The 26407-nt window shown below is 33.1% G+C and overlaps 3 protein-coding genes and 2 non-coding genes across 5 annotated transcripts in view; 3 read left to right on the top strand and 2 right to left on the bottom strand.

The window, feature by feature from the left end:
- Positions 1-1499: 1499 nt before the first annotated feature.
- LOC124934064 (protein SCAR3-like) lies at positions 1500-9679 on the top strand. Its single transcript, XM_047474536.1, has 9 exons — positions 1500-1848; positions 3061-3224; positions 4630-4753; positions 4826-4958; positions 5767-5837; positions 5935-8224; positions 8306-8401; positions 9082-9195; positions 9291-9679. The coding sequence occupies exons 1-9, from the start codon at positions 1694-1696 to the stop codon at positions 9330-9332; spliced, it is 3189 nt and encodes a 1062-aa protein (XP_047330492.1). The 5' UTR covers positions 1500-1693; the 3' UTR covers positions 9333-9679.
- An 11402-nt stretch (positions 9680-21081) lies between these two features.
- LOC124922050 (phospholipase A1-IIgamma-like) lies at positions 21082-22402 on the top strand. The gene is made up of 2 exons (XM_047462775.1): positions 21082-21678; positions 21806-22402. Exons 1-2 carry the CDS (start codon positions 21088-21090, stop codon positions 22400-22402), a joined length of 1188 nt encoding a protein of 395 aa, XP_047318731.1. The 5' UTR covers positions 21082-21087.
- Positions 22403-22525: 123 nt separating this feature from the next.
- On the top strand, positions 22526-22597 carry TRNAD-GUC. Its single transcript has one exon. It is a non-coding gene; the product is annotated as a tRNA-Asp (tRNA).
- A 335-nt stretch (positions 22598-22932) lies between these two features.
- On the bottom strand, positions 22933-23003 carry TRNAG-GCC. Its single transcript has one exon. It is a non-coding gene; the product is annotated as a tRNA-Gly (tRNA).
- Positions 23004-25146: 2143 nt separating this feature from the next.
- LOC124933930 (14-3-3-like protein B) overlaps positions 25147-26407 on the bottom strand; it is a 48172-nt gene continuing 46911 nt past the window's right edge. The window contains exon 7 of the mRNA XM_047474387.1: positions 25147-25165. Within this exon, the coding sequence (XP_047330343.1) occupies positions 25163-25165 (3 nt within the window). The 3' untranslated portion in view covers positions 25147-25162. The remainder of the gene's footprint in view (positions 25166-26407) is intronic.

The raw sequence follows: 26407 nt of genomic DNA, 5'->3' as shown, positions 1-26407 counted from the left end.
ATTACATTTTTTTTATCTCTTAAGACATAGTAAGAATAAGAAAGAATAAATAAATTTAATTTTTTTTAGTTCATTTATTTGGCTGATGAGAGAGAATTGTGGAGTATTTCAATCATAATTATTTTTTCATTTGAGAGCAGGCCATTTATAAACCATTTAAGTTTTATAAATTTGAAAATTCTTTAATTTAGTTAAACTTATCCCTCTAGTGTACGTTGGTCGATTTTGACCGAAGCACATATATTGTGTTGTTATTATTTTATGTTATTTCAGTTTTGGTAAATCTGTTGTTTGTCATAGACGATTTCGAAACTGATTTGCATCGATTTGATTTCTAGAAAGATATAGCATAACCCAACACATTTATATATAAAATGTTTCATCTCAATTTGAATCTAAATGACAACATTTAAAATAAAATCACATAAAACTAGATTGATTGAAGCACATATTCATATTTTCATTTATAATTCCTTATTGAATCATACAATAAACATTAAAAAAGTAATTTCATTTTGCTAAATATAATTTATTCGGAAAATGAATTATTATTTTTTTCTTAAAAAAATACTAGTTTTTTATATTACAAGACTCACAAGGTTACATATGTTGTAAAATTTCATAAATTTTTAATAATAAAACTATTTAATCATGTATAATCATAATTATCATAATTTTATATAAACAAATATTAGAGAGGTGTCTCGTTATAATACAAAATAAATCACACATAAAAAAATTATTGAAAAAAGAAATGATTGGAAGAGAAAATTTAAAAAAAAGTACATTAAAAATAATATGATACAATTTAATTGACTGAAAAAACAATATTTTTTCCCAACAAATAACCTCATCATTTCCTCTCCAAATTTCTTTTTTTAACATCTCAAATACAACCAAAGTGAAATTTAGAATTACAATTTATCAATTTTTAAATTACTTTTAACAAACAAACAAAATTGTAAGATATTTTGTCACATCTACCTACCAAAACATGACTTTTCAATAGTAATCTACTTTTTCAAATTTAAATGTAATTTAATCTGAATAAATTAGAAAAAAAAAAAGTAAATGGATAAAATTCAGATAAAAAATAACTAAAAGAGCTCTAACTTATTTGGAAACATTATAGGTTACTAAATAACTAATTAAAATTAAAAAAAATACTCATATCAAATCAGCTTTAGGAGTTTTTTATTTTATCTGGGTTTTGGATAAAATATTTGTATAACTTAATTTTTTTTTTTAAAAATAATAAGTTTTCAAATAAAGATTTCAAAACAAACCTAATATGAAACCAGCTCTAAATAATAAATATGGAAATAATTTAATTTTAGTATCAGAAATTAATAAAGCTAGAAGAAGGTGAAGGACAATTTTCTGATATAAAGGTGCATTAATTCCGGGAGGTCAGAAATGCCAATTAATTCCTAATCCAAGGGTATTTGGGTAAATTTAATATCTCCAAATGAAGAAACAAATTAATGATACAGTCCCAGAAATGACTTCAAGAGTTGGCAATGTCCTTCTTCTCGATTAGCTCCATCTCTCTGTTTTAGCGCTAAATTGAAAGTACAGCAGTTAACAAGCTTCAATCTTCTCACCTAATTGAATCATTTTGCTAACTGCATTGATCTTCTCATCTTCTTCTACTGTTTTTGCTGAATCTGGAGCGAGATTGAAGCGGATTGAGATGCCTCTGGTTCATTTTCAGCTGAGGAATGAGTATAGCTTGGGGCAGCCGGAACTGTACAAGGATGTAGATAAAGAAGATCCAAAAGCTGTACTTGAAGGCGTTGCGGTAGCTGGACTTGTTGGGATCTTGCGTCAATTAGGCGATCTTGCAGAGTATTGTTACCTTTCTTTCTCTCTAGATACTTTTGTGTTTTATATAGCTTATTGAGTATTTGAGTAATGCGGTTACTAAGTTTTTGATGATGTTAGCTCGATGTGTTTTTTTTTCCTTCTGTGAAATGGAATTTGTGTTTGATAAATGAGAGTATTAGAATAGGACTTGGTTTTTTTATATATAGATTATATGTTTGCGTGTAAATGATATTCAGTCTGTTGCTTTGAGCTTTTGATGGTTTGGATTTCATTAGGATAGTTTTGACTAATAGCATTGATATGAAGTAGTAAAATGGATATTTTGAGTTGTTTTTCTTTGAACAACTTTTAGGTCTATATGAAGTCAAGATATGAAAATATCTGGGATGACAAATGGGGTGATGGACCTAATTTAACCTTCCTGAAGTTTATGAATTTCCATGTTAGTATTTTTTTTAAAAAAAGGTCCATGAAACATTGAAAGCGGGAGTTGTTTAAGCACGACGAAACAAATAATGACATGAGAAAAACTAAAATACATTGAATTTGTGGTCTGACAGCCAAGAATTGTGGATCTTGCTATGATAAAATTAAAAAAATTAAAATTTGCATGTAGTGTTAAAGGGAAGAATCTGTTGAACCCAAATGGACAGTTGTTGATACTACATAAATTCTTGTGATAGGACAACCTACATTGAGTTATACACCATGCAAATATAAATCATATTAAACATTCAGATATCATTGTTAAGTAGCATTTTACTGAATCATTGTATCTTATCAATTTTAAAAGTTAGACAGCATAGCTAGAGATTTTCCACGAGCGAGTGCCAAGAAGATAAATTTGTGGGATAGCCAAGAATTGTGGAACTGACTCCATCTTGATGACAAAATCAACTCTAGACAGCCCCTTCTTTGGTTCCTATCAACAAATTTTACTTGTTGCCATGTCAAGTTAATTTTTGTGCATAGTTTGGAATTTAAATTTGTTGCATAATATTTTTATGGCAATTGAAAAGTCATATTTTGTGTCTATTATATCATGACTTGTATACTTTTGATAGTTTGTCTTTCAATTTATGTTTTTTAGGTAGCTTCCAAGTTCAACGTAATTAAAAAAATGTTGAGGACCAGCTATTTATAGTAGCGAATTCTGAATATGAACTCCAAGTTACTAAGTGAATTTTCATGCTAACATTTCGTCAACTAATAATTATAATTTTTCCATTGTAGATTTGCAGCAGAAGTCTTTCATGGCCTGCAAGAGCAGGTGATGGTCACTTCCTCTAGGAGCCAGAAATTAGTGGCTCGTACACAACACATTGAAGCATCACTTTCTCCACTTGAGAAGGCCATATGGTCCCAAAAGAGCCACCTGCATTTTGCTTACACCTCTGGTATGGCTCATCTACGGTGATGTCTCTATTTCCATTCAGTTGAGAAATTATTAAGGTCAGAGGTCCATGAATGTAGCAACATATATTGGTATTAGATGCTAATGCCTAAATTCCTCTACCAACTTATTTTTGCGTGTGGTAACATTTGTCTTCTTGAATGGGTTTATACCTATCTATTCCAATATTTGGTGACTAATAAGGCATGCGACTCTGGAGTAATGAAACACAGGAGTTGTAGAACTTGATGTTTGAATCGTGAAAACATATTTCTTTCTCGAAAAAAATTGTGAAAACAGAATCTGTAGGAACAATAATAGGAACTTATGCAATCGTTAGCTAATCTTTTTCACTTGTTTTGTGCTGTAATCTTAAGAGTTAATAACTGTTTAAAATTCAATGATGTACATGTCCCATTACTTGGTATGCATCTAGATCTTGACCTCATCTGGTCTTTTGTTGCAACTTGCAATTATATTTTTTTTGAAAAAGGTAAACTTTTTTATTAGAAAGAACGCAAGAAGCGTTCAAACGTAACAAAGGGGATGGGGAAAAACAAAGCAAGAAAATAAAATAGCAATAGAAGAATTTTAAATGCCAATAAGATAAAAAATTTCCCATCCAACTATCAGAACTCCTTAAAAGTACATTTTGATCTTGTAATAGATGAGTGCTGCTCGTAACTGCTCCTTGACAATTATAAATAGCTAATCTTGCATATTTTACACTGCTAATTTTGTATGCTGAGAGAAGAGAAATGTGCTACATATCAGTAGGGTAGGTTAGTAGCTAGGGCATGAAATAGTAAGAGGTCCCTTAGTTTACTTGTTAGTTATTATTACCCAAGTTTCTTTTTCAGAAAAAATTATTACCCAAGTTGTTATGTAAGTTAGAACAGCTGTTAGTCTGTTATAATATGTCACAGCTTCTATGCTTATAAATAAATAGAAGCACTAGCTGTAAATGAAGATCAATCAATGAACTGAAAGAAGAATTAGGTTTTGGCCTCTCATCTTTGTTTTCTCCTTGTTTCTCATCTAAGGGCTTAGGTCATCCTATTTCCTCACCTCAATCTTTCTATAAGTACTACACATAGTAAAATATGACTTCCTCATTTCTTGTTGTAGAGACTCTTGTAAGTGTATATTTAGTTGATGATTTTCTCCACAATCTGACAAATACAAGTGTGAGACTTTATAGCACTCAACTTTGTACTTCCTTTCCACTTTGCTTTACTTCTTAAATATGATACTTATTCCCCAATATTATTAATCAGAGTAAATATTCAGTTACTCTAACAAAATAAATAAAAAGAGGCTGCTAATTGTTGCTCTAAGGATTTATTAATTTTTCCTTTGTTTTATTTCCACTTTTTTCCAACTCTTCATGTAAAGAAGTTATTTTACAGGTACTCACTGGCGCGCTCGTGTAAAAACTGAAAAAAATCTTTTTATATATGATGACTTGCCACAGTTCGTAATGGATTCTTATGAAGAATGTTCTAGACCTCCACGCCTCCAGTTGCTTGATAGGTGCATTTCAAAATTGAGATTATTCTCCTGTAAAAGGATTCTGTATTCTTAATAGCGCATATTTCATCCTAGATTTGATGCTGGAGGCCCCGGGTCCTGCTTAAAGAGATATTCAGATCCTACCTTTTTCCGAAGAGCATCTGGTATCTCTTCTGAAACAAACTTGGGAAAAGCTTCAAAGCATAGGAAGGCCCACAGGAGGAAGGTATCTTCCATCTAACTATTGAAGATGGATTTGTGTTTCCTTGATGTAGACTATTATGCCATTTATTTTAGTTTGTCTTATTGGATTTAGATTTATGGGTATAGATTATAATTCGTTTGATTTTTTAAATTTCAGATTATTTGGAAAAGCTGAAAACAAACGTGAATATGACAGTTTTTCCCTTATTTAAAGACGAAAAAGTTTAAATGATCAAGGGTACTTTTGTCATTTAAAGAAGGATTTTAAATACTGTCAAAACTGTAACATCACATGATGGGATTATGTAGTTTAAAGAAGAAAATTGTGGATTATGTAGTTCAAAACTGTAATCCCATCAAAACTGTAACATCACATGATGGGATTATGTAGTTCAAAACTGTAACATCACATGATTTGTAGTATCATTATGGACTAGAAATTGTGCTGGTCTCAAACTTAAATATGATACTTATTCCCCTAGTAGGACTTTTGCATTATGTAGTTTGAGACCAGCACAATTTTCTAGTCCATACACATTTTATTAATGTCTTGTAGCTTCAAATCTTGTAGGAATTCTCCTTCTATCTTGTTAACATACTGGCAAAGAAAACATTAGGTTCTACCCTTTCAAAAAACATACTGGCATATAAAACAAAAATAGGTTAAGGAGATTACTCATTCTCTTTCTGTGATTTCATAGGACTAGGTTTGTATATGTCGTGCTTCCCTTGGAATAATCGATATTGATTCATGTTTGATAAACTGCGGATTAATACTGCATATGTCCTTTTGAAATTGTGGTATAACAAAGAACAAAATAAATCTACAGAAAAAGAGAGCATGGCAGACAAATGGGGAGGTCTCTAACAGTGGCTTGTCAATACGTGATCAATATTCCAGGTGCTTTATCATCACTTCATATCTTGTAGGTTAATTTGTCATTTGATAATGTAACATGTTTGCCTTCCTTTTACTTAGTTCTTTGCTCATGGTGCAGAAATAAATTTGCTCCACACTCTGTTGATGAACAAATTTCTTCTTCAAGAAATATCTCTACATTTGATTTCATGAAAAATTCCGAATTGGAAGACCAGTCAAACTCTTTTGATTCAAGATTAGGGTCAGGCTACATAGAATGTGTTTTCCAGCCAACATTCACCTTTAACCCTGAAGAACAAGGTTCTGTTGAGCCATCTATATCTGGTATAGAAATTCAACAAAGTGACATGCTTGATTCAACTTCTCTTGAGGAACAAATCTTGGCTGAAGATGATTATTTTGAAGAACATAACTTGTCCATGGAAAATGCTGGTCACCGATCATCATGTGTTACATGGGATGAGAAAACAGAAATAACAGAGCCGACAAATCCTTGTATTCCTGACGAAGCTATGGAGGTTCTTCCCCCAAAATTTGATGTAGAAACTCAGGATTCAGAATTGTCACATTTGGCGAGTAAATATGAAACTGACTTTCAGTTCCATAATGGAGAAGATGAAAAAGGTTCAACCTTCGCTCATGTAAACCAGCCCGACGATATTGAAAGTGAACCGGATAACTTCGTGGATGCGCTTAACACTATAGAATCTGAGTCTGAAGCTGATTTAGATTTTCAAACAAAACGAGAATTGGAGCATGAAGTTACAGAACCTGATCTGTTGAACTCTGAATCTGGTTCCACAAAGAAAGAAATGTCCTTTGATATACCTAAACCTAATTCACTTGACACTATCACTTTAGAGTCGCCTCACAAAGAAGATGTTGACCAGAATAAGATCTCTTCACCACCTCCAACAGGTGGCCATATCTTGGACAGCTCCAGTGAGATTGAGAGTCCTCAAGACGATTATTCCAATGTCAGATCTAGTAGCTTGGATTTATCAAGTTTGAACTCTAGAGAACTTGATCTGCAATCCCCAGTGAACGATAAGCCTCAGAAGCTTCCTGCAAAATTTGCTAGCACTCAGTCTGTACAATTTTGGACAAATGGAGGTTTGCTAGGACTGGAACCATCCAAACCTCCGGTTTTCAGTGGTTTGAGTCCTGAAGTTCAGGGTTCTGCAACCCAAGATAAGGATAACTCACCCGGTCAAGGGGTTGTTGGTCCATCAAACCGATTTTCAAAGCAGCACAAGCCAGTCAAAATTTCTGAGATTATTCAGCAAGATTATAGTTCTAACGACGATGAGGCTATTTTAAACAACACATTTCAGAGATTTTCACCAACTTCTTTTGACACTAATAGGAGAATTTATGAATTCGTGAATGAGAGAGCTAAACTGGTGCATTCTACTGATGCTGGAGGTTTTCCAACTGTTTCCAGTCATAGGAATGGTGGAAATGCTCAGCAGACGGTTGGACTTGCTAATAGATTGTTTTCTAATAGTTTGCAGAGGAAAGTATTAAGTTTGCATGATGAGAAGTCTGAAGCCCCAACTGCCACTAAAATTGGTCTTCCTGAGCTGAAGACTAAAGAACATGGTAAAAACCTCAACAGCCTATCCAGAAATGGGTCCCTAGAAGAAAATTCACCTCCATCTTCCCCTCCAATTCAACATATGAAGATATCTTTTCAGCCTCCGGTTGGCTTTGAGATATCAAAGCTAAAATTAAAATTTCCTGATGCGAATCAGTTTCATGACAATGGAAGTGATATCATGCCTTCGTTTCAGTTGGTCCCGGAGCCTAGAACTCGTCATAATGACATCAGTTTGGATTCTGATGATGACACGTTTTGTAGATCATCTCCTTATAATTCTGACTATTGTAATAGCCATCAATCTGATGAGTCCAACTCTGAGCAGTGGGTATCTGATACTGCTAGTCAAGACAAGGACAATGAGTTGTATGATGCTTTACGTAGAATCTCATTAACTGAATCTATTTCAACTTCTCATGAGGATTCTGAAACAGGCATTGCAAGATTTCTACCAAAAAAAGAAAATGAACTTCAAAACCCAAATGTTGAAAGTCGTGAGGAACATTTACACTTTATTCCTTCTTTTGAGCTTCCATGTCTCAACACTTTGAACCCTTTATTTGAGCAAGATATGAGAAAAGGGCAGTCAGAGTCTATTGAGGAGCCTTCACCACTGCCTCCTCCACTCCCCCCAATGGAGTGGCGTGTGATGAAAACTAACACGAGCATAGGAAAAGAAGATTCTGTATCTGAAGCTGTTGATTATGAAGATGAGGTGACATCATCACTAGGTACTATCTTTGTGACAACTAAACCATTCCCGGTTCAACTACAGCCTGATGACCACCTCTTGCTTAAGACTGACAAGGTATAATAATCAGAAGAATTATGAAAGTTCAATTGCTTATTTGAAAGGAATGACTAATCACAGTAGTTTGTGATTTCACAGGCACAATTCCAGAGGAAAGAAATCAATCACACAGCAAGTTTCAGGGGTACAATTACAAATGAGCAGGATGATTTTCTCGAACAAATTAGAACCAAAGTGAGTAGCTATGTATCTCTTTTCTTTCTTTCTTTCTTTTTTCTTTAAGAGATTGTTTGATTTCTTTTTTTAAATATCCAACTTTTTGGAAAATATAAAATCTTGTGTATGAAAAAGTATATTATTTAGGTTATATGACCAAAATATTCTTTGTATTCAAAATATTATAAAAAATAAGTAAAAAGGATATTTTAGCTGATGAGAGGATAAGGGGTTATTTAGATTAAATACAAATAATCTTTTATCAAGAGGCCTATGCAATCCCTTCTTCTAGCCTATCGACAACAAAAGATGAATATTCCTAGCCTTCTTGAGATCCTAGGTTCGACCCGTTAGGCAAGTTCTGCTCACCTAGTTAATTGACTATGTGCTTAACGCAAAAAAAAGGCCTATGTATCTGTTTTGTTTTGTTCTGCATCCATTCCATTTATACTTTGTTTATGAACTGCTGTAGAGAAAGTATCAATGTGTCTGGATTATGTGGTATATTGATCTCTTGGTGTACTTTAAGTCTTAGAATGAGGTAGGACTTAGGAGGTATATGGAGAAAGGATAATGCTTATTAAATGGAATGCCTAAAATGGACTGTTTTATTTTGAAATTAATAAAAAAGAAGATTAAGCTTGAAGTATAAGATGTTATATTTCTTTTATTTTTTTGAGATCCGGATTATTTTTCAGTCTTTCAACTTGAGGCGAACAACCACAACGAGGAATAATACAGTTCAACCTGCACTCTCAACTACAACTTCTAAAGTGAATGCAATTTTGGAGAAGGCTAATGCAATTCGTCAGGTACACAATTTTGTTTTTCCCTTTTAAACATATTTCTTTTAGAATGAAAATTTAGTATGTGACCTGAAACGGTTGAATGGTAAATTAACATTTAGGTCGTCGGAAGTGATGATGACGATACTTGGAGTGATGTATGATTCTTGTTTTGTTAACACGATCGACAAAATCCTATGATGAGAATAACCATTCATTCCTCTTAAAAATTTGAAGTTATTTTTTTAGTTGGGGGGAGTAGGGAGCCTTTTTTTTATTTTGTGTACATGGAAATAACAATAATCCAAAGTTCTTTTGTAATTAAAATTGTATGGGTATTTTTTCTTTGTGTTGTAGTAGCTGATAGGGCAGCAGCTAGGGCCATGTTTGCCTTTAAGTTTCATTATGTAAACTACACACTAGCGAGCGATTGACTTTGCCTTGTAATCTTTGCATGCATAAAGGCAGCCATTTATTTTGTGATCTAGGGATCAGCTTCCTTCTCCCTCCTTTTGAAGGATCATAATATCTTCATCTTGTATCTTGTATCTTGTATATGATTCTTGTATGAAATTTACTAAATCAAATGAGTCCTTATATTGTAATTAAGCAACCTTTTCATTTAACAATGTGTCTTATGGAACAGCATGGATGATATTCGTATCTTCCGTCCGAACACTAATAATAAACACAACTAAATGTATAATATTATTTATTTTTCATATTTTTATAAAAGTTTTAAGTTATTTTGTTTAGAATAGTATGAATTTTTAATATATTATATAATTTTTTTTTTTTATAATTTTATCATAAAATTTTAAAAAAATGATATAAAAATATCCGGCAGGAATTATCCTAACTAAATAAGATATGAACAATGATAACTCACTCATTGTCTACTATCTCTTTCCTTTCCAATAATTGTTTCTCTTTTTCATTTTCATTAAATATTTTTTCTCTCTCTATTATTGTTTGTTATCTATTATTTTTTTAAATATATATTTTATTTGAATTAAATATTTTATTATATATATATTTTTAAAATAAGTAATAATAAAGAAGGTGAATAGTATTATATTTAATCATATAAATAAATATAAATTATATATATGACTTTTTTTTGATAATAATTAATTATTATTAAATCAAATAAAAAGAGTTACAAATAAAATATTAATTTGTTAATGAGAAAAAATAAAAATTATTAAATAATATATATTTATAAATATTAAAATTTTAATGAAAATCATTCCACAATTATTTAATTTATTCAAGGTAATTCTAAAAAAACAAAGTGATGTGAGTTTTGTAACTTATAAAATCAATCATTTTTTAAAAAGAAAATGTTTGATTCAAATGTCAAAACTCCATTCCTTTTTAACTCTTTATACCTCTCAATAAATCTCTTTTATTTAATTCAACTATTCCATGTTTGTTCATATGCTTAAGACGCATATGTCATAATTTTGTGCTATCATAATTTGACTCAATAGAATGGACTCCACCTATAATTGTACCCAACTAGATATTGTCTTTGATTCTCTTTCCTTTTATAATAATTAATGCACCTTTACGAATTATAATGGTTTTTCGATACTCGTCCGTTTTTATGAGAATACCCAATTTTATGTAAAGTACCTAACAAGATTAAATTCATTTTCACTTCAGGTAGATGCCTAACATCAGGCCCGCCCTGAGAAGCCTTAACATTTTGGGGACCCTATGCAAATTTAAATTTTGGGGCCCCTAGAATAGTAATTTTTTTTTAATTTTAATTAATAAAATAAAATATAAATAATTAATATATTATAATACCAGACTAAAAAGGAGATAAAAAAATTATTTTTATAATATATATTTAATATTAAAGGAGAAAAAAGAGGAAAAAATAATATTAATAATATAATATTATTAAATATAAAAAAATGGGGCCCTATAAGAGTGGGGCCTATGCAAGTGCATTGGTTGCCTTACCTCATGGCCGACCCTGTCTAACATTACAAACATCCCAGGGACAATTCAGTTATTTCAAATTCTAAATGAAATTTGAGCGTTTATTATTCTAGTCTATTAGGTTGTTTCAATTAACTAAAAAGTTCACTTTAGGAATTTATAACTCAACTAAGCAATTAAAATTAGTACAAGAAATAAACAAACTAAAACAAGAATAGAAAGAAAATCAAAATTGATTATAACTTGTATTAAGAAGAGAATTACGACTTACAATAACGTTGAGAAGATTCCTAAGGATGATAGGAAGCTTTCTACTAAGTGAGGATGCACTAAAGGGCTGTGATGGAGAGGTTGAAAAATTTGACTTGAAGCTTTTGATCATGGAAGATTCGGTTACAAGCGGTCTCTAGCGCTAGTTCATAGTTTAAACAAAAGGCTAACAACCCTAGGGAAGACTAACTCAAGACCTATTTATACCTAATTTGACCGAAGCATTGAGAATTTGAAGAATTCCCCAAAAGGCCCCAAATATTTCCCGCACAAATTGAAGGTGTTCGAGCGTTAATCATCTTCTAAGAGGTTCCTTAAATGATCCTTGTTAACTCTCGAACAAGTTCTAATTTTGGGGAGTCAATTTGGTGATTTCGAAGGTTCAAGATGTAGGTTGTCGTCGACGGTCATCGATCGATTTAAACTTGTCTGGGCGTGGACTGGTGGAAGAAAATGACCTCACGCGCGCGAGGCGTTCTGTCTAAGGCGGTCAAAATCGAAAATTTATATAAAATCGTTGTTTAATTGTAAACCCGTAAAATCTAGAATTTAGATAAAATTGTAAGAATTTAATTTACCAAAATATCAGTTATATATTATAATTATAAAAAAAAATTGGACAACGGGTTAAGCACATAGCCCGCAAACATATTTAACAATTTAACCAGGCGCAAAATTTTTCGTCTGACGTGCTCGAACTTAGAATCTTATGCAGGTTGAGAATATCCACCTCTTGTTATTGCTAGGCTAGAAGAGAGAATAAATGGGACAACGAATTAAACACATAACCCGTAAACACTTAACCATTTAACTAGACACAAAACTTGTTGCCTAACGGACTCGAACTCAGGATCTTAGGGAAGCTGAGAATATATATATATATATATATAATTAAGTATTTTATGCCTATATAATTATAAAATTTATTTCTTTAAATATAAATTAATTAAAAATAATAATAATTAAATAACATTATAAAAAAAATTAAATTTATAAAATTAATTATACAAATTTATTTATTTGAATAAATAATAATTTTTTTTAAATCTATAAATTGATTTTTCTTAATGTAAAATCGAATTATTTATAACTCGTAAAATCTTATTATAATAAATTTAAAATCGTAAAAATTTACTTAAAATCAGACTCGTTATCCTTCTTTACAATCATAAAATTTAAAGATTTTAAGAATTAACTCAAAATTTTAACAGTCTTGGAGTTAGGGTTTCGAATGTTCCGTCCGCGTTCAAGCGTTCCATCTGGGTTCGATCAACTTCCATGCCTGGACCATTAGTTGGTCCGACTAATGCTGCGCTGGAGAGCCCTGTGCCCCCTAGATCATCCTGTTAGGATTTGTATCTCCCAAATCCGACCTGCTTGAAAACAATCTGTAAAAACACAAGAAAGAAGAACACAAGAACACACAGATTTATAGTGGTTCACTCAAATTGAGCTACATCCACTTCAGCCACCACCAGATTTACTCTGAAGAAGAAGAAGGAATACAGAGTTTTTGTCTCACACTTTATCTCTCTAGAATTCTGTCTCTCCAATGTAAACCCTTAATAATTACATATTTATAGGGTAAATATTCAAGTAATAAACCTAAATAACTTTGGTCAGGCCCAAGCCCAAAACCAAAAAAGATAAACCCAATAAACTCTAATTAACAATGTAAAGTTTATTATAAGTGTAGGCTCCATAACTCAACAATCTCCCACTTGGAGACTAACTTCATCATCTCTCGATCGGTAGTGGCTTTCCATTTGGTTTCTTAATGAAGAAGACCAACTGAAGTTGCACACAACTTCAGTTTCTTATTTGTCACAGTTTTCGTCAACATATCAGCTAGATTCTCACTCCCGGGAATCTTCTCAAGAGCTAATACTCCATCTTCTAAAGCTGACCGGGTGAAATGATAACGAACCTGTATATGCTTCGTCCTGCCATGATAAACAGGATTCTTTGCCAAATGAATGACACTCTGACTGTCGCATCGCAACACACTTCCCTCGTAGTCTTGACCCAATTCTCGCAAAAAGGGTTGTAACCACATCATCTCCTTAGCAGCTTCTGTCACAACAACATACTCTGCTTCACAACTAGAAAGAGCAACAATCTTCTGCAATTTTGATACCCAACTGATTGCAGTACCTCCCAAAGTATAAATGTACCCTGTTGTGCTCTTCCTACTATCAACATCACCACCATTGTTAGCATCAACATATCCTTCTAAACCCATATTAGACTTTCGAAAGCACAAAGCGAGACCCGTACTTCCTCTTAAGTATCGTAGTATCCACTTTACTGCTTCCCAATGTTGTCTACCCGGGTTGCTCATGAATCTGCTAACAACTCCCACTGCATGTGCTATGTCTGGTCTTGTGCAAACCATCGCATACATAATACAACCAATGGCAGAGGCATACGGAACAATGGCCATGTAATTTTTCTCCTCCTCTATTGAAGGCGACTGATCTTTAGATAGTTTGAAGTGACTAGCTAAGGGGGTAGTAACTGGTTTTGCATCATACAAGTTGAACATGCTAAGAACTTTCTTCACATATTCTTCTTGTGAAAGCTTGAGAACTTCTTCATCCCTGAAAATTCTCATCCCAAGGATTTGTTTAGCAGCACCCAAATCCTTAATTGGAAACTTTTCAGACAACTCTTTCTTGAGCTTGTTAATCTCATACAAGCTTGCTCCAGCAATCAACATGTCATCAACGTAAAGAAGAAAAATAATGTACGATTTATCAAACCTCTTGATATAGCAGCAATGATCAGCTTCACACCTCAAAAAATTGTTACTTTTCATGAAGCTATCGAACTTCTTGTACCATTGCCTTGGAGCCTGTTTCAAACCATACAGACTCTTCTGAAGCTTACACACAAGCTCATCTTTTCCTTTGATTTCAAATCCTTCTGGTTGTCGCATATAAATCTCTTCATCTAAATCACCATGAAGAAAAACAGTTTTGACATCCATTTGTTGAAGATGAAGGTCTTCTTTCACAACCAAACTCAAAATAGTTCTGATTGTCATCAATTTAACTACTGGAGAAAAGATCTCATTGTAGTCAATACCTTCTTTCTGTTGAAATCCTTTCACAACCAACCTTGCCTTGTACCTCATGGTTTTATCATGTTCTTCTTTAATCCTGAAGATCCATTTGTTGTGAAGTGCTTTCTTTCCCTTTGGTAGCTCAGTGAGCTCCCAAGTCTGATTCAACATCAAAGAGTCCATCTCATCTTTCATAGCAGACTCCCACTTAATTGATTCATCAGATTGTATTGCTTCCTCATAACATTCAGGTTCACCTCTATCTGTCAACAAGATATAGTTCAGAGATGGAGACCACCTCTCAACTGGTTTTCGATTCCTTGATGATCTTTTCAACTGTATAACCGGTGTTTGCTGATTTACCTCTGGGGTCACGTTCTCAACGATTTCATCTTCAACAACACATTGTTCTTCTTCGACAACCGGTATATATTCAGCTGAAAATTGTCTCAAATCGACTGTACCAGTCTCTTCTAACTTGGAATCACCATCTGATGTCTTCCCAACACAATTTTTGTAGAGAACCTGTTCATTGAAGATAACATTTCTGCTACGAATGATCTTCCGATTTTGATTATCCCATAAACGATAACCAAACTCGATATCACCAAAACCAATGAAAAAACATTTATTAGACTTTGGATCAAGCTTGCTCCTATCACATTCATTAATATGAACATATGATAAACAACCAAACACTTTCAAATAAGAAAGATTTACCTTTTTATTGCTCCAAGCTTCTTCAGGAATTCTGAATTCAAGAGGAACAGAGGGTCCCCTGTTTATCAAATAGGCAGTAGTATTAATAGCTTCTGCCCAGAAGGTTTTAGGCAGCCCTGCATGCAATCTCATACTTCTAGCACGCTCGTTCAATGTTCGATTCTTTCGTTCAGCTACTCCATTCTCTTGAGGCGTTCGGGGAACAATCTTCACCATACTGATCCCATTCACAGCACAATATTCTTTGAAATCTAGATTGATATATTCACCTCCATTGTCGGATCTCAAGCACTTAACTTTCTGATTTGTTTTATTTACAACCAAAGCCTTCCACTTCTTGCAAATAGAAAATACTACAGACTTGTGCTTCATAAAGTAAACCCATACTTTTCTTGTTGAACCATCTATAAAAGTCACATAGTAGTATGATCCACCAATAGAAGAAACAAGTGCAGGTCCCCACACATCAGTGTGTACCAACTCTAGTCTTTCTTTCTTGAGCTCCTTCCCAATCTTTAAGAAACTCACACGTTTCTGTTTTCCAAGAATGCAGTTTTCACATAACTGATGTTCAACAGACTTCACTTTTGGAATCTGTCCATTCTTCAAAAGAATTTTCATCCCTTTTCACTCATATGACCCAACCTGCAATGCCACAACTAACTGTTCTTCGAGTCATCAACTACAGCAACAACTGTTTCTCTGCAAGTTGAAGTCGTGTATAACGTTCCAGTTTTATGACCTCGAGCAACAACAATTGCTCCTTTAGTCACCTTCCACGCACCATTTCCACAACTAAAATTGTGACATTCTTCATCAAGTTGTGTAACAGAAATCAGATTGCGCATTAAACCTGGAATGTGTCTCACCTTATTAATCTTCCAAACAGAACCATTTGCCATATTCAATTTGATGTCACCAATGCCAACAATATCTAGTGGCTCACCATCTGCGAGATAAACTTTCCCACAGTTTCTAGCCACATAATTCTCCATTAATTCTTTGTGAGCAGTGGTGTGGAAAGACGCTCCTGAGTCCAAAACCCATGAATCTATCGGGCTATCAACAAACAGAAGTAACGCATCGGTGACAGATTCTGTAACAACGTTGGCTGCATCATTTTTATCATCACCATTTTTCTTCGGTGCTTTGTAGTTCCTCTTCAGATGACCCTGTTTACCACAATTCCAGCACTCAAATGTCCTCCCAGACTTGGACTGACTCCTCCTACTCCTTGACATAGATCTGCTCTTACCTCAGTTGAAATTTCTATCATTACCTCTTCCCCTGTTTTTCACATTCAGAGTAGAACCTTTGAATGTTTCACCAGAATCAATTTTACGAATCTTTTCAGCAAGAATACGATCTCTAACTTCAACAAATTTCAGTTTAACATTTCCAACCGAATTACTAATTGCTGCCCTCATAGGTTCCCAACTATTTGGTAGAGATGCTAACAAAATCAGGGCACTAACTTCATCTCCAAAATCAATCTCAACAGATAGCAATTGATTCACAATTGTATTGAATTCATTCAAATGAGTAATGACAGAAGTACCATCAACCATTCTTCAGTAAAAGAGTCTTTTCAATAAGTGTACCTTGTTGTTAGTAGATGATTTCTCATACATATCAGAAAGAGCTTTCATCAGACCCATTGTGGTCTTCTCCTTTACTACATTGTGAGCAACCGTCTTGGCTAGCTTCAATCGGACAACTCCCAAAACCTGTCTATCAAGGAGTTTGCATTCAGCTTCATCCATCTTCTCTAGTTTCTCACTCAAAGGAACATGAAGCTTCTTTCCATAGAGATAATCTTCAATCTGCATTCTCCAGAAGGCATAATCTGTCCCATCAAATCTTCCAATCCCATGTCCTATACTGTTCTCACTTGCCATTATTTCCAATGCTCAGATCTAGCCTAACTGTTCTGATACCAGTTGTTAGGATTTGTATCTCCCAAATCCGACCTGCTTGAAAACAATCTGTAAAAACACAAGAAAGAAGAACACAAGAACACACAGATTTATAGTGGTTCACTCAAATTGAGCTACATCCACTTCAGCCACCACTAGATTTACTCTGAAGAAGAAGAAGGAATACAAAGTTTTTGCCTCACACTTTATCTCTCTAGAATTCTGTCTCTCCAATGTAAACCCTTAATAATTACATATTTATAGGGTAAACATTCAAGTAATAAACCTAAATAACTTTGGTCAGGCCTAAGCCCAAAACCAAAAAAAGATAAACCCAATAAACTCTAATTAATAATGTAGAGTTTATTATAAGTGTAGGCTCCATAACTCAACACATCCAATGCTGAGCACATAAAAGTCCCTCGTCCCTTGGATGGAGCGTATGAATCCCTTAGCCCTTGTACATTAGATTAAAGTGATCTAATGGTGGTTGGACACCATTTGACCTTGTTTGAATACTCCCTTAGGTTCGTTTGGATCCTGCTCTTGTTTGCCTAGTTGACTAGATTAAATATGGTTGTTTATGTCCGTTTGATTTTTTTATTCCTTTAAAAATAAATAAAATCAGTAATACCAAAATCAAATAAACCTATTCCATTTAGTTTTTTTTGGTATATTTTTTTATTCACTTTGGCCAATGTCCAATATTTAATTAACCCGAAAATTGGTTAATGTGTGTCATTCTCGAATTGATTATTTGTTAGTTGTTTTCTCCTCTATGATGGAGAGTGAAAAAATGATGATGGTGTTAGTTCTTGTGTCTCAATTTTATGCGTATGTGTGACTCTATCCCTAAATACTACATATGACGAATTAACTGACATACGATGCTATTCATGTAGACAAATTGAGATGATGATTTAGTGTTCAAAGTCAAGTATAATTTGGTTTTGAAAACTGCTCCTCCTGCTGTTATCCAATATGATAGAGATGTGATGTTCTATGTAAAAGAAATTTCGACTTCACCCCACCAGCTTCACACTCCTCTGTGTGTTTCTTTAGTAGAGAAGTCACTACCTTCATACTCAACTAATGAAAGCAAAATACCAGGAGAGGAAGTTCCCGAATTCCCTATATTTGAGTAGGATGTCTTACAAAGTTAAAATGACATACACCATGCAGACAAAGGACAATAAGTCAAATGTTTGCGTCCGAGTGAATTGGTTGTTGGTATCCCTCATTCTTTTACACCCTGACAATCCATCACTTCCCATATCAGAAAACATCCAGCCATATTGATTCATTTGAACCAATCGAGGTTGAAACACATGCTCAATTAACCCTTGAAATCGGATTAGAAGTAGGTACATTTTTTTTGGATAAAAAAGAACTTCAATTGAGGGTGCATAAACATGCGATGACTAATCATTTTGAATTCAAAATGGTTAAGTCAACAAAAGATCTTTGGTTTGTGAAATGTGTGAATGAGAACTGTAGGTGGAGATTGTATGCTGTGAAAGAAGAATTCCTAGAAATGTTTGAGATTCGAAAATTATTAAAAGAACACGCATGCTCAATTTTGACCAGACAAGAGAATGTGAAGAAAGCACCATCATGAGTAATTAGGGAGTGCATCAAATATACGTATATGGACCATCACCATGTCCACATGCCTAAGAAAATAATGGAAAACATCCAGACAAGCTATAGGTTTAAGCGGGACTATAATAAGGCATGGAGGTCCAGAGAAAATGCCTTAATGGCGATGCGAGGACTATGGAGGAGTCCTATGGAAAATTGCCATCATACATGTTCATGTTGGCGAAGAATAACCCAGGTACCATAACTGACATCCAGACATATGAGCATGGTCACTTCAGGTATATGTTCATGTCTCTAGGCGTCTCAATTAGGGGTTTTAGAAACTGTTGCCGTCTTGTATTGTGCGTCGATGCCAGTTTTCTTAAACACAAGGTTGGAGGTCAACTATTGGTTGCGATTGTATTGGATGCGAATGAACAACTATATCCTGTTGCTTTTGGCGTCGTTGATTTGTAGAATAATAACTCTTGGACATGTTTCATGCAACAACTAAGAGTGACAATTAGAGTAGTCCCAGATATCGTCTTTGTATCTGATAGACACCCAAGTATTGCCAATGCCTTGTCCGCGGTTTTTCTAGAAACATATCACAGTGCATGCACATACCACATCAAAATGAATATTATGGCCAAATTTAAAACCGATAACTGCCACGTTGAGTTTGATATGGCTTCACGCGTATACATAGTGTCGCAGTTCCATCAGCATTTTGACAAGATCAAGGCTAAGGACCCTCAGATTGTTACATATCTGGAATAAATATGACTAGAGAGATGGAGTCGTGCCTTTTTAACTGGTTCGCAATACAATCAAATGACAAGCAATTACGCTGAGAGTTTTAATAGTCAAAGTAAGGAAGCTAAGAAATATCCTATAACAACATTAGCTGAGTATTTAAGATTCACACTACAAGAATGGTTTTATAATAGAAGAGAAAAATCTTCCAACCACACAGAACATTTATCTCCATATTATGAAAAGTTCTTACGTGAACAAGCCAAGAATGCCAGATTCTACAACATTAATCCACTTAACCTATTCGAGTTTCATGTGAATGACGGTGAACATGATTTTCAAGTTGACTTCCAAACTCGAACTTATACTTGTAGGGTTAATTTTGAGATGAGGGTTAGTTTTAAGGTCATTTGATCAAATTTCCCTATAAATTATTATAGGATACATGTAAAATGACCTATAGATGAAAGACAAATTCTAAAAAAAATATTAAAAAATAAAAAATAACTCCAAATTTGATAACACCATCTCATTTGTGCAAAAAGGAAACAAATACGAACTCGAGGAAAGACCATGAATATGATTGGTGATTATAAACAACAGACGATCCAATAAATATTAAGATTATTATTCGGATTATAAAAATTCAAGACTACAACTTTGATCCAACTAAATAGAAAGTCTTATCAAACAAAATACAACACCAACTCAAATTTGAGTGGTGAAAAGAAAAAACAAGGCACTGCAATATTAGAAAACCATCAGAAACGTCATAAAAGTATGACTTTACAAGTTTTCTAAAAAAATTTCTAAATATAGAAAAGAGACGAAATATATAATATTTAAATAAAGAAAATAAATTATAAAAGTTATTTTTTATTTAAGTTTAGGAGTTTCCATCTTTACCTTAAATTAATAATAAAGAATCTCACTAATCAAGGGTTAAATGTTGAACATGGATCCACAGAAAAAATTCAAAGCATACCATGTTTGAAATATTCACGAATGTGGCAATGGCCGATGTCTTGGAGAATTGACCACAGCTCATTAAAATGAGACAAATAAAAACATGGTAATTATCAATTGGACATATTGATGATGAAAGAATCTCTCCCATTAAGTTGGTCCTCCAACTTGTGGATGATTATCAAAACAAATGTGGTCACGTTTTTTTCAAGTTAATATTATAAAATGTCAATCTTTGTAGGTTCGTGTACTTTTCAAAAATAAAAATAAATAAAAATAATTGCTGGTTTGTTTTAATTACCAAAAAAAAAATTAAATTAATTTTCTAATATAATTAAGGACAAGGATAAACTCCATGTCAGCATTATTAATTTAAAATGAAACATACAAACATCATCTTACTTTTATAACTGACTCACTGGTCAAACAATTCATTTGTTTTAATAATATTTAAATTGTGTTTATGACTGTCAAACTTGACAATATCAAATAATTATTCAAACATTCAATCTTTATTGAAGTTTCCTTAAAATGGTTCAAGCTAGCTCTCTCTATATAAAGCATGCCAGGCCATGCAATGCAACCCTACAAAACAACCATTTTTAGATAATTAAGTCATCGGTGAGAAAGTGCGTTTTGAATAACTATATATTATTTTGTCTTGCAAAGGGAATTACTAGTGTGACAGAGAAGATGGAGAATTGGAAGGTTTTGAGCGGGGATCAAGAATGGGAAGGCCTACTTGAGCCATTGGATTACGATCTCCGTCGATATCTAATTCACTATGGAGAAATGGCTGAGGCGACTTACGACGCGTTCAATAACAACAGGACATCAAAGTATGCGGGATTCAGTCGTTACTCTAAAGACGAACTTTTCTCCAAAGTTGGCCTAGGCAAAGGAAAGGCCGAGAAGAAGTATACTGTGACGAAATTCTTGTACGCGACATCCTCTAGTTTGGTTCCAGATGGGTTCCTCTTAAAATCCTTATCAAGAGAGGACAAGAATAGTGAGTCGAATTGGATAGGTTTTGTGGCGGTGGCCACCGACGAAGGGGTGCGTGAAATGGGAAGGAGGGATATTGTGGTCGCATGGAGAGGAACTATAGAGTCAATGGAATGGGTAAATGACATTCAACTTGGCTTAGTTGAGGCAACTAAGATATTCAAAACGGGAGATGACCACAAGGAGAAAGACGTCCCCAAGGTTCATCAAGGGTTTTACTCTTTGTACACTTCAATTGATTCTGGATCAATATATAACAAGACTAGTGCAAGGGACCAGGTAATATTAAAGATATAGTAATTAATAGCTCAATGAATGGATACTTTGGATTATATGAGTTACATCTGAGAGCCCTTACCTCTTTTTTATTTATCTTAACCAACTTTTCTTTTTCATTATAATTTAGGTCCTCGAAGAGGTCAAGAAACTAGTGAATACCTATGAAAATGAGGAGCTTAGTATTACCGTAACAGGCCATAGCCTTGGAGCAGCGATCACAACTCTAAATGCGATAGACATAGCGAGGAACGTTGCTGGAAACCACCTAGTCACTGCTTTCCCATTTGCCTGCCCGCGTGTGGGAAACTCCAAGCTAAGGACAACGGCATCCGACCTACATAACCTCCGCGTCCTCCGTATCGAGAACATTCCAGACGTTGTTCCAGACCACCCAATAAACATTGTGGGCTATGATGTTGTGGGGAAGGTTTTAAAAGTGGATAGCCAAAAATCTCCTTACTTGAAAAATGGGCAACCGGGGATCATGTCTTTCCTTTCGAGGGCTCACAACTTGGAGGTGTATATGCATATGGTGGCCGGAACTCAGGGAAGTAAGGCGTTGGAGTTCAAGTTGGTGATCGAGAGGGATATTGCTCTAGTGAACAAAGGGCTGGATGGGCTTAAGGAAGAGTATAGTGTGCCAACTTCATGGTGGGTGCAAGCTAACCAGGGCATGGTTCAACTTCCTAATGGCTCATGGCAGTTAATGGATGTTGGGTATTAACATAGTTTTATGCAGTTTTATTGTATATTTGTTTATTAACGTACTCTTTTTTAAAACACTTATTATATACTTACAATTATTATTTATTTATATTTAAATTAATAATTGAATTTGAAATCACAAGTCGTTGTAGTATAGTGGTAAGTATTCCCGCCTGTCACGCGGATGACCCGGGTTCCATCCCCGGCAACGGCGTCATATATATTTTGCTTTTATTTTATTGCAGTCCCCAAAAGATGCTCTGCAAGTGCCGGGGCATATAGATGTCTAACTCATAAGTTCAGTTGGAAGGACTTCAGATGTGTATTCTAAACTTGTTACTAAAGTGTGTAGACAATAAAGATATGTGAGAGCAATGATTACCCATTTAATGCCATCTGATGAAGAAAAATGTATATAAATTGTTCCTTATAGAATATATGTTGCATAAGGCTGTAATTGGATGAACCCGCTTTTGGGATTCCAAAAGTGTAGCTTGGAGGTCAATATTCCTTACATATTCTCCATTGTTTGAGAACAAAAAGATAAATTGCACCAGCCGGGAATTGAACCCGGGTCTGTACCGTGGCAGGGTACTATTCTACCACTAGACCACTGGTGCTTTGTGATTAACATTTATATTATTTAGTTCATTCCTCGTAATTTCGTTAAAAAAACATAAGATTAAATAATTGTCTTACAACATATATTCTAAATAATAGATTTTAAGTGTGCCAAATAAAAGTAGCCTAATATTTTCCTTTTCTTTCTTTTTTTTCTTTAATTTTAAACAATTTAGTAATTTCATTAAAATATCTGCATAAAATTGCTCTTTTGCATAGCAAATTTAATTAGATTACTAACCTTGACTCTTTAGTTTAATTTCCCAGTTATTCAAAATAATTTAATAATTTTTAAATAAACATATCAAATCAGTTTTAAGTACTTCCAATTAAGTAATTAATGAACTCATTTATCATTCCTAACTTCTATTTAATTCAAATATTATAAAAAAAACAAAACTCTCTTACCTATGGTAGTTATTAGGACCAATGTCACTTTTTACTCTATTAGAGTTTATGATAACCTTTTACGCTATCTAGGTTTTGAGTTAATCTTTATTCTTGTGAAGATTTGAATCTTATATTTTATCATGAGAGGTAGTCTATTTCTTTTTATTTTTTTCATTTTTCATTTATTTATTTTATATTAACGTTGTTTACGTTAATTATTTTATTTTTATTAATTAACATTTTTCACGTTAATCATTTTATTTGTTTTTTTAATTAGGCTTTTCTGTTAATCATTTTTTCACAAGTCACGATTCTTCCTTTAACGTTTTTCACATTAATGCATTCTTGACTACTTTTTTTAGTTCAAGATTTGTAATTAACGTTTTTTTTATGTCAATCACCTCTTGTCTGTCTGTTTTCATAAGTCAATACTCTTCTATTAACGTTATTCACGTTAATACATTTTTTACTACTTTTTGCGATTCAAGAAGTGTAATGGATGTTTTTTACGTCAATCACTTTGTTTGTTCTTAATTATATAAACATCCATCGTCATTGATGCATAAGTAAAGAGACCAATTAGTAGTGATTGAGTTTCTTCTAGTTTCACATGGGAACCAGTACGAATGAAGGTTTCACATTGACATCATTTACATAAATCAATTATTGACCGCTCTTCACATGTCTAAATTCCTTTATTAATGTTTATCACGTTAAATTTGTTCGTTATCCGCTTTTCACAGATCAAAGATTTCAAATTGATGTGCTTTATGTCAATTAATTCTTGACCGCTCTTCATAGGCCAAGATTCATTTATTAACGGTTATCATGTTAATTTCCTAATTTTTTTTACTATTTCCCCTAGTCAAGATTCTTGTAATGACAAGTTTGTACTATTAAAAATAGTTGACAAAAATTTGCCTCTTTCGTTCATTTTTTTTATTAACACATTATTTTTGGTGATTTTAGGGTTAATTATTATTTTATCATTTAAAATGTCCATCGCGATGCATTTTTCTAACAAAACGCCCCTTCAGAAGGGTTTAGCTATGGCTTCATATATTTTCCTTTTTTTAGTTTTAAACAATGTAATAATTTTATTAAAATATCATTCATAAAAAAAAAAGTATCTTGATAAAATTGATTTTCCACAACAAATTTAATTAGCTTCCTATCCTTGGTTAGTTAGTTAATTTGAAGTGATTGAAAATAATTTAATAATTTTAATAAACTTAAATCAAATAAGTTTGAAATACTTTAAATTAATTAATAAAATATTTTATCCTTATAACTATTTAAAGCAAACATTATACAAAAACAAACTAATTTTAAAAAAAATGTTAAAATAAAGGAATGATTTAATCAATTAGAAAGAAAAATATGCACACAAGGGAAGGGAAGTGATATTTTTTCGAGTTGATCTGAATATGTATTATTTGTAAAAAAATGAACCTAATTCGTTTTAATTTTGAATGTTATAGAGTTGACATTCTTTAAAGGAAAGAGGTGGTGCATAATGTTTAGTAATAGAGGATGACTAGTCGAAATGCCAAAGGAAATTACATAACATAAATCACACACTTATATTGGCCTTCATAAAGCCCCAAATTAATGTCACAAATTAGGTCCTGCCTGTTTGTTACTCACAAGAAAATTATATGATTGTAATTCTAAAAGAAAAATAAAAAAAAAAATAAAAAATGATCTACGGATAAAGATCTAGTGTTCATATCTTCAAGAAAACCAGGAGTGAGGTTGTTTTTGCTCATTACTGCAAAATTAAGTAACAAGTCAATGAATGTTGTTTGAAGAATCGCCAAAATGGTAAAATAATAGGTTTTACTCATCACCTCTAGAGCTCCCATCAGTCTTCTTACCATCTTATGCAATGAAAAATTGAAGTATTAATGAAGACCATTATTATTGAAAATAAAGAAACATGATAAAAACTCCTTCCTTCAGAGGAGGGGTTACTAGATCACTTTAGGGTTATCAGGGGTTACTAGATCACTTTTGGGTTATCAATTCTGGTCACAAAGTCAAAAATTATAACAATCAAAATAAATCAATCTCAATTTTAACTTTGACTATTTACTGTTTTAACACAATAGGACAAAATACAAGTTTGTTCTAACACAATTTGACAAAATACAAGTTTCCAAATAGTGGTGTTTTTATTATAAAATAAACACAAAATATCCATGAAATACCCAACAACCTAAAGATTTTATTTTGAGGACAAGATTTTATTAGGGAATTATTTCTAATACAAGTTTTCTAAATCTACAAGTCTTATTAGTTTTCCAAGCGATTGGATGGATATTAAAGAAGTCGCTTTCACCAAGACTAAGGGTAAATATTTCACTTCAAACTTCTTTAAGTGTTTCTTTGCCAATATTGTTTATCACATTTAGATGGAGCGGAATGCTAGAGTTTTTTAAGAGTTCGAAATGATATTATACATGTTTGGAGGGATATCATTTTTATTGTAACTCACTTATCCGAACGTGGAGGCGAATTCCCACTTGCAAAAGAAATTGGTTGATTTGTCAAAGATGGAGTATTGGTTATGATGAAGTCACTATTTTAAACCATTTTAAAATGGCATAATTTTTTTTTAATTGTGGTTATGGTTGTTGTTTGAATTGTTGTAATCCGTTCTTCATTGTTGTTTTGTGCCTTTTAAAATCAAGTTTAGAGTTTGTTTAACGTGATTTAAATAACTTTGGTCCGTTTTTTCCTTTATTATTATTTTTTAAAAGAAATGATACTAGGTTGTTTCCTTAAAAAACTCAGTGGGAGTGAAACCCTAGAGTGAACCGTTAGTTCTAATGAGATTTTGATTGGTGGATATTAATATATGGACATTGCAGCGAATATCGATATATATTTAAAAAATATTAAATTAGTGACATGAATTTTATTTATTTATTTATAAATGTCAGGTAAATAATAAAATAATCGCGTTTCAAATTGTTAAAACAAAATCTCGTTTGGTATAACTTTAATAATA

This window comes from Impatiens glandulifera, chromosome 1, assembly GCF_907164915.1.
Source record: "Impatiens glandulifera chromosome 1, dImpGla2.1, whole genome shotgun sequence".
Classification (NCBI taxonomy): domain Eukaryota; kingdom Viridiplantae; phylum Streptophyta; class Magnoliopsida; order Ericales; family Balsaminaceae; genus Impatiens; species Impatiens glandulifera.
This window is presented reverse-complemented; position numbering and strand designations above follow the sequence as displayed.

Excerpts from the sequence above, each read along its gene's own strand:
- LOC124922050 (XM_047462775.1), top strand. The coding sequence starts at position 21,088 with ATGGAGAATTGGAAGGTTTTGAGCGGGGATCAAGAATGGGAAGGCCTA. Across the intron at positions 21,679-21,805 it reads AGACTAGTGCAAGGGACCAG|GTCCTCGAAGAGGTCAAGAA; the intron begins GTAATATTAAAG and ends ATTATAATTTAG.
- LOC124934064 (XM_047474536.1), top strand. The coding sequence starts at position 1,694 with ATGCCTCTGGTTCATTTTCAGCTGAGGAATGAGTATAGCTTGGGGCAG. Across the intron at positions 4,959-5,766 it reads GGAAGGCCCACAGGAGGAAG|AAAAAGAGAGCATGGCAGAC; the intron begins GTATCTTCCATC and ends ATAAATCTACAG. Across the intron at positions 8,402-9,081 it reads TCGAACAAATTAGAACCAAA|TCTTTCAACTTGAGGCGAAC; the intron begins GTGAGTAGCTAT and ends ATTATTTTTCAG.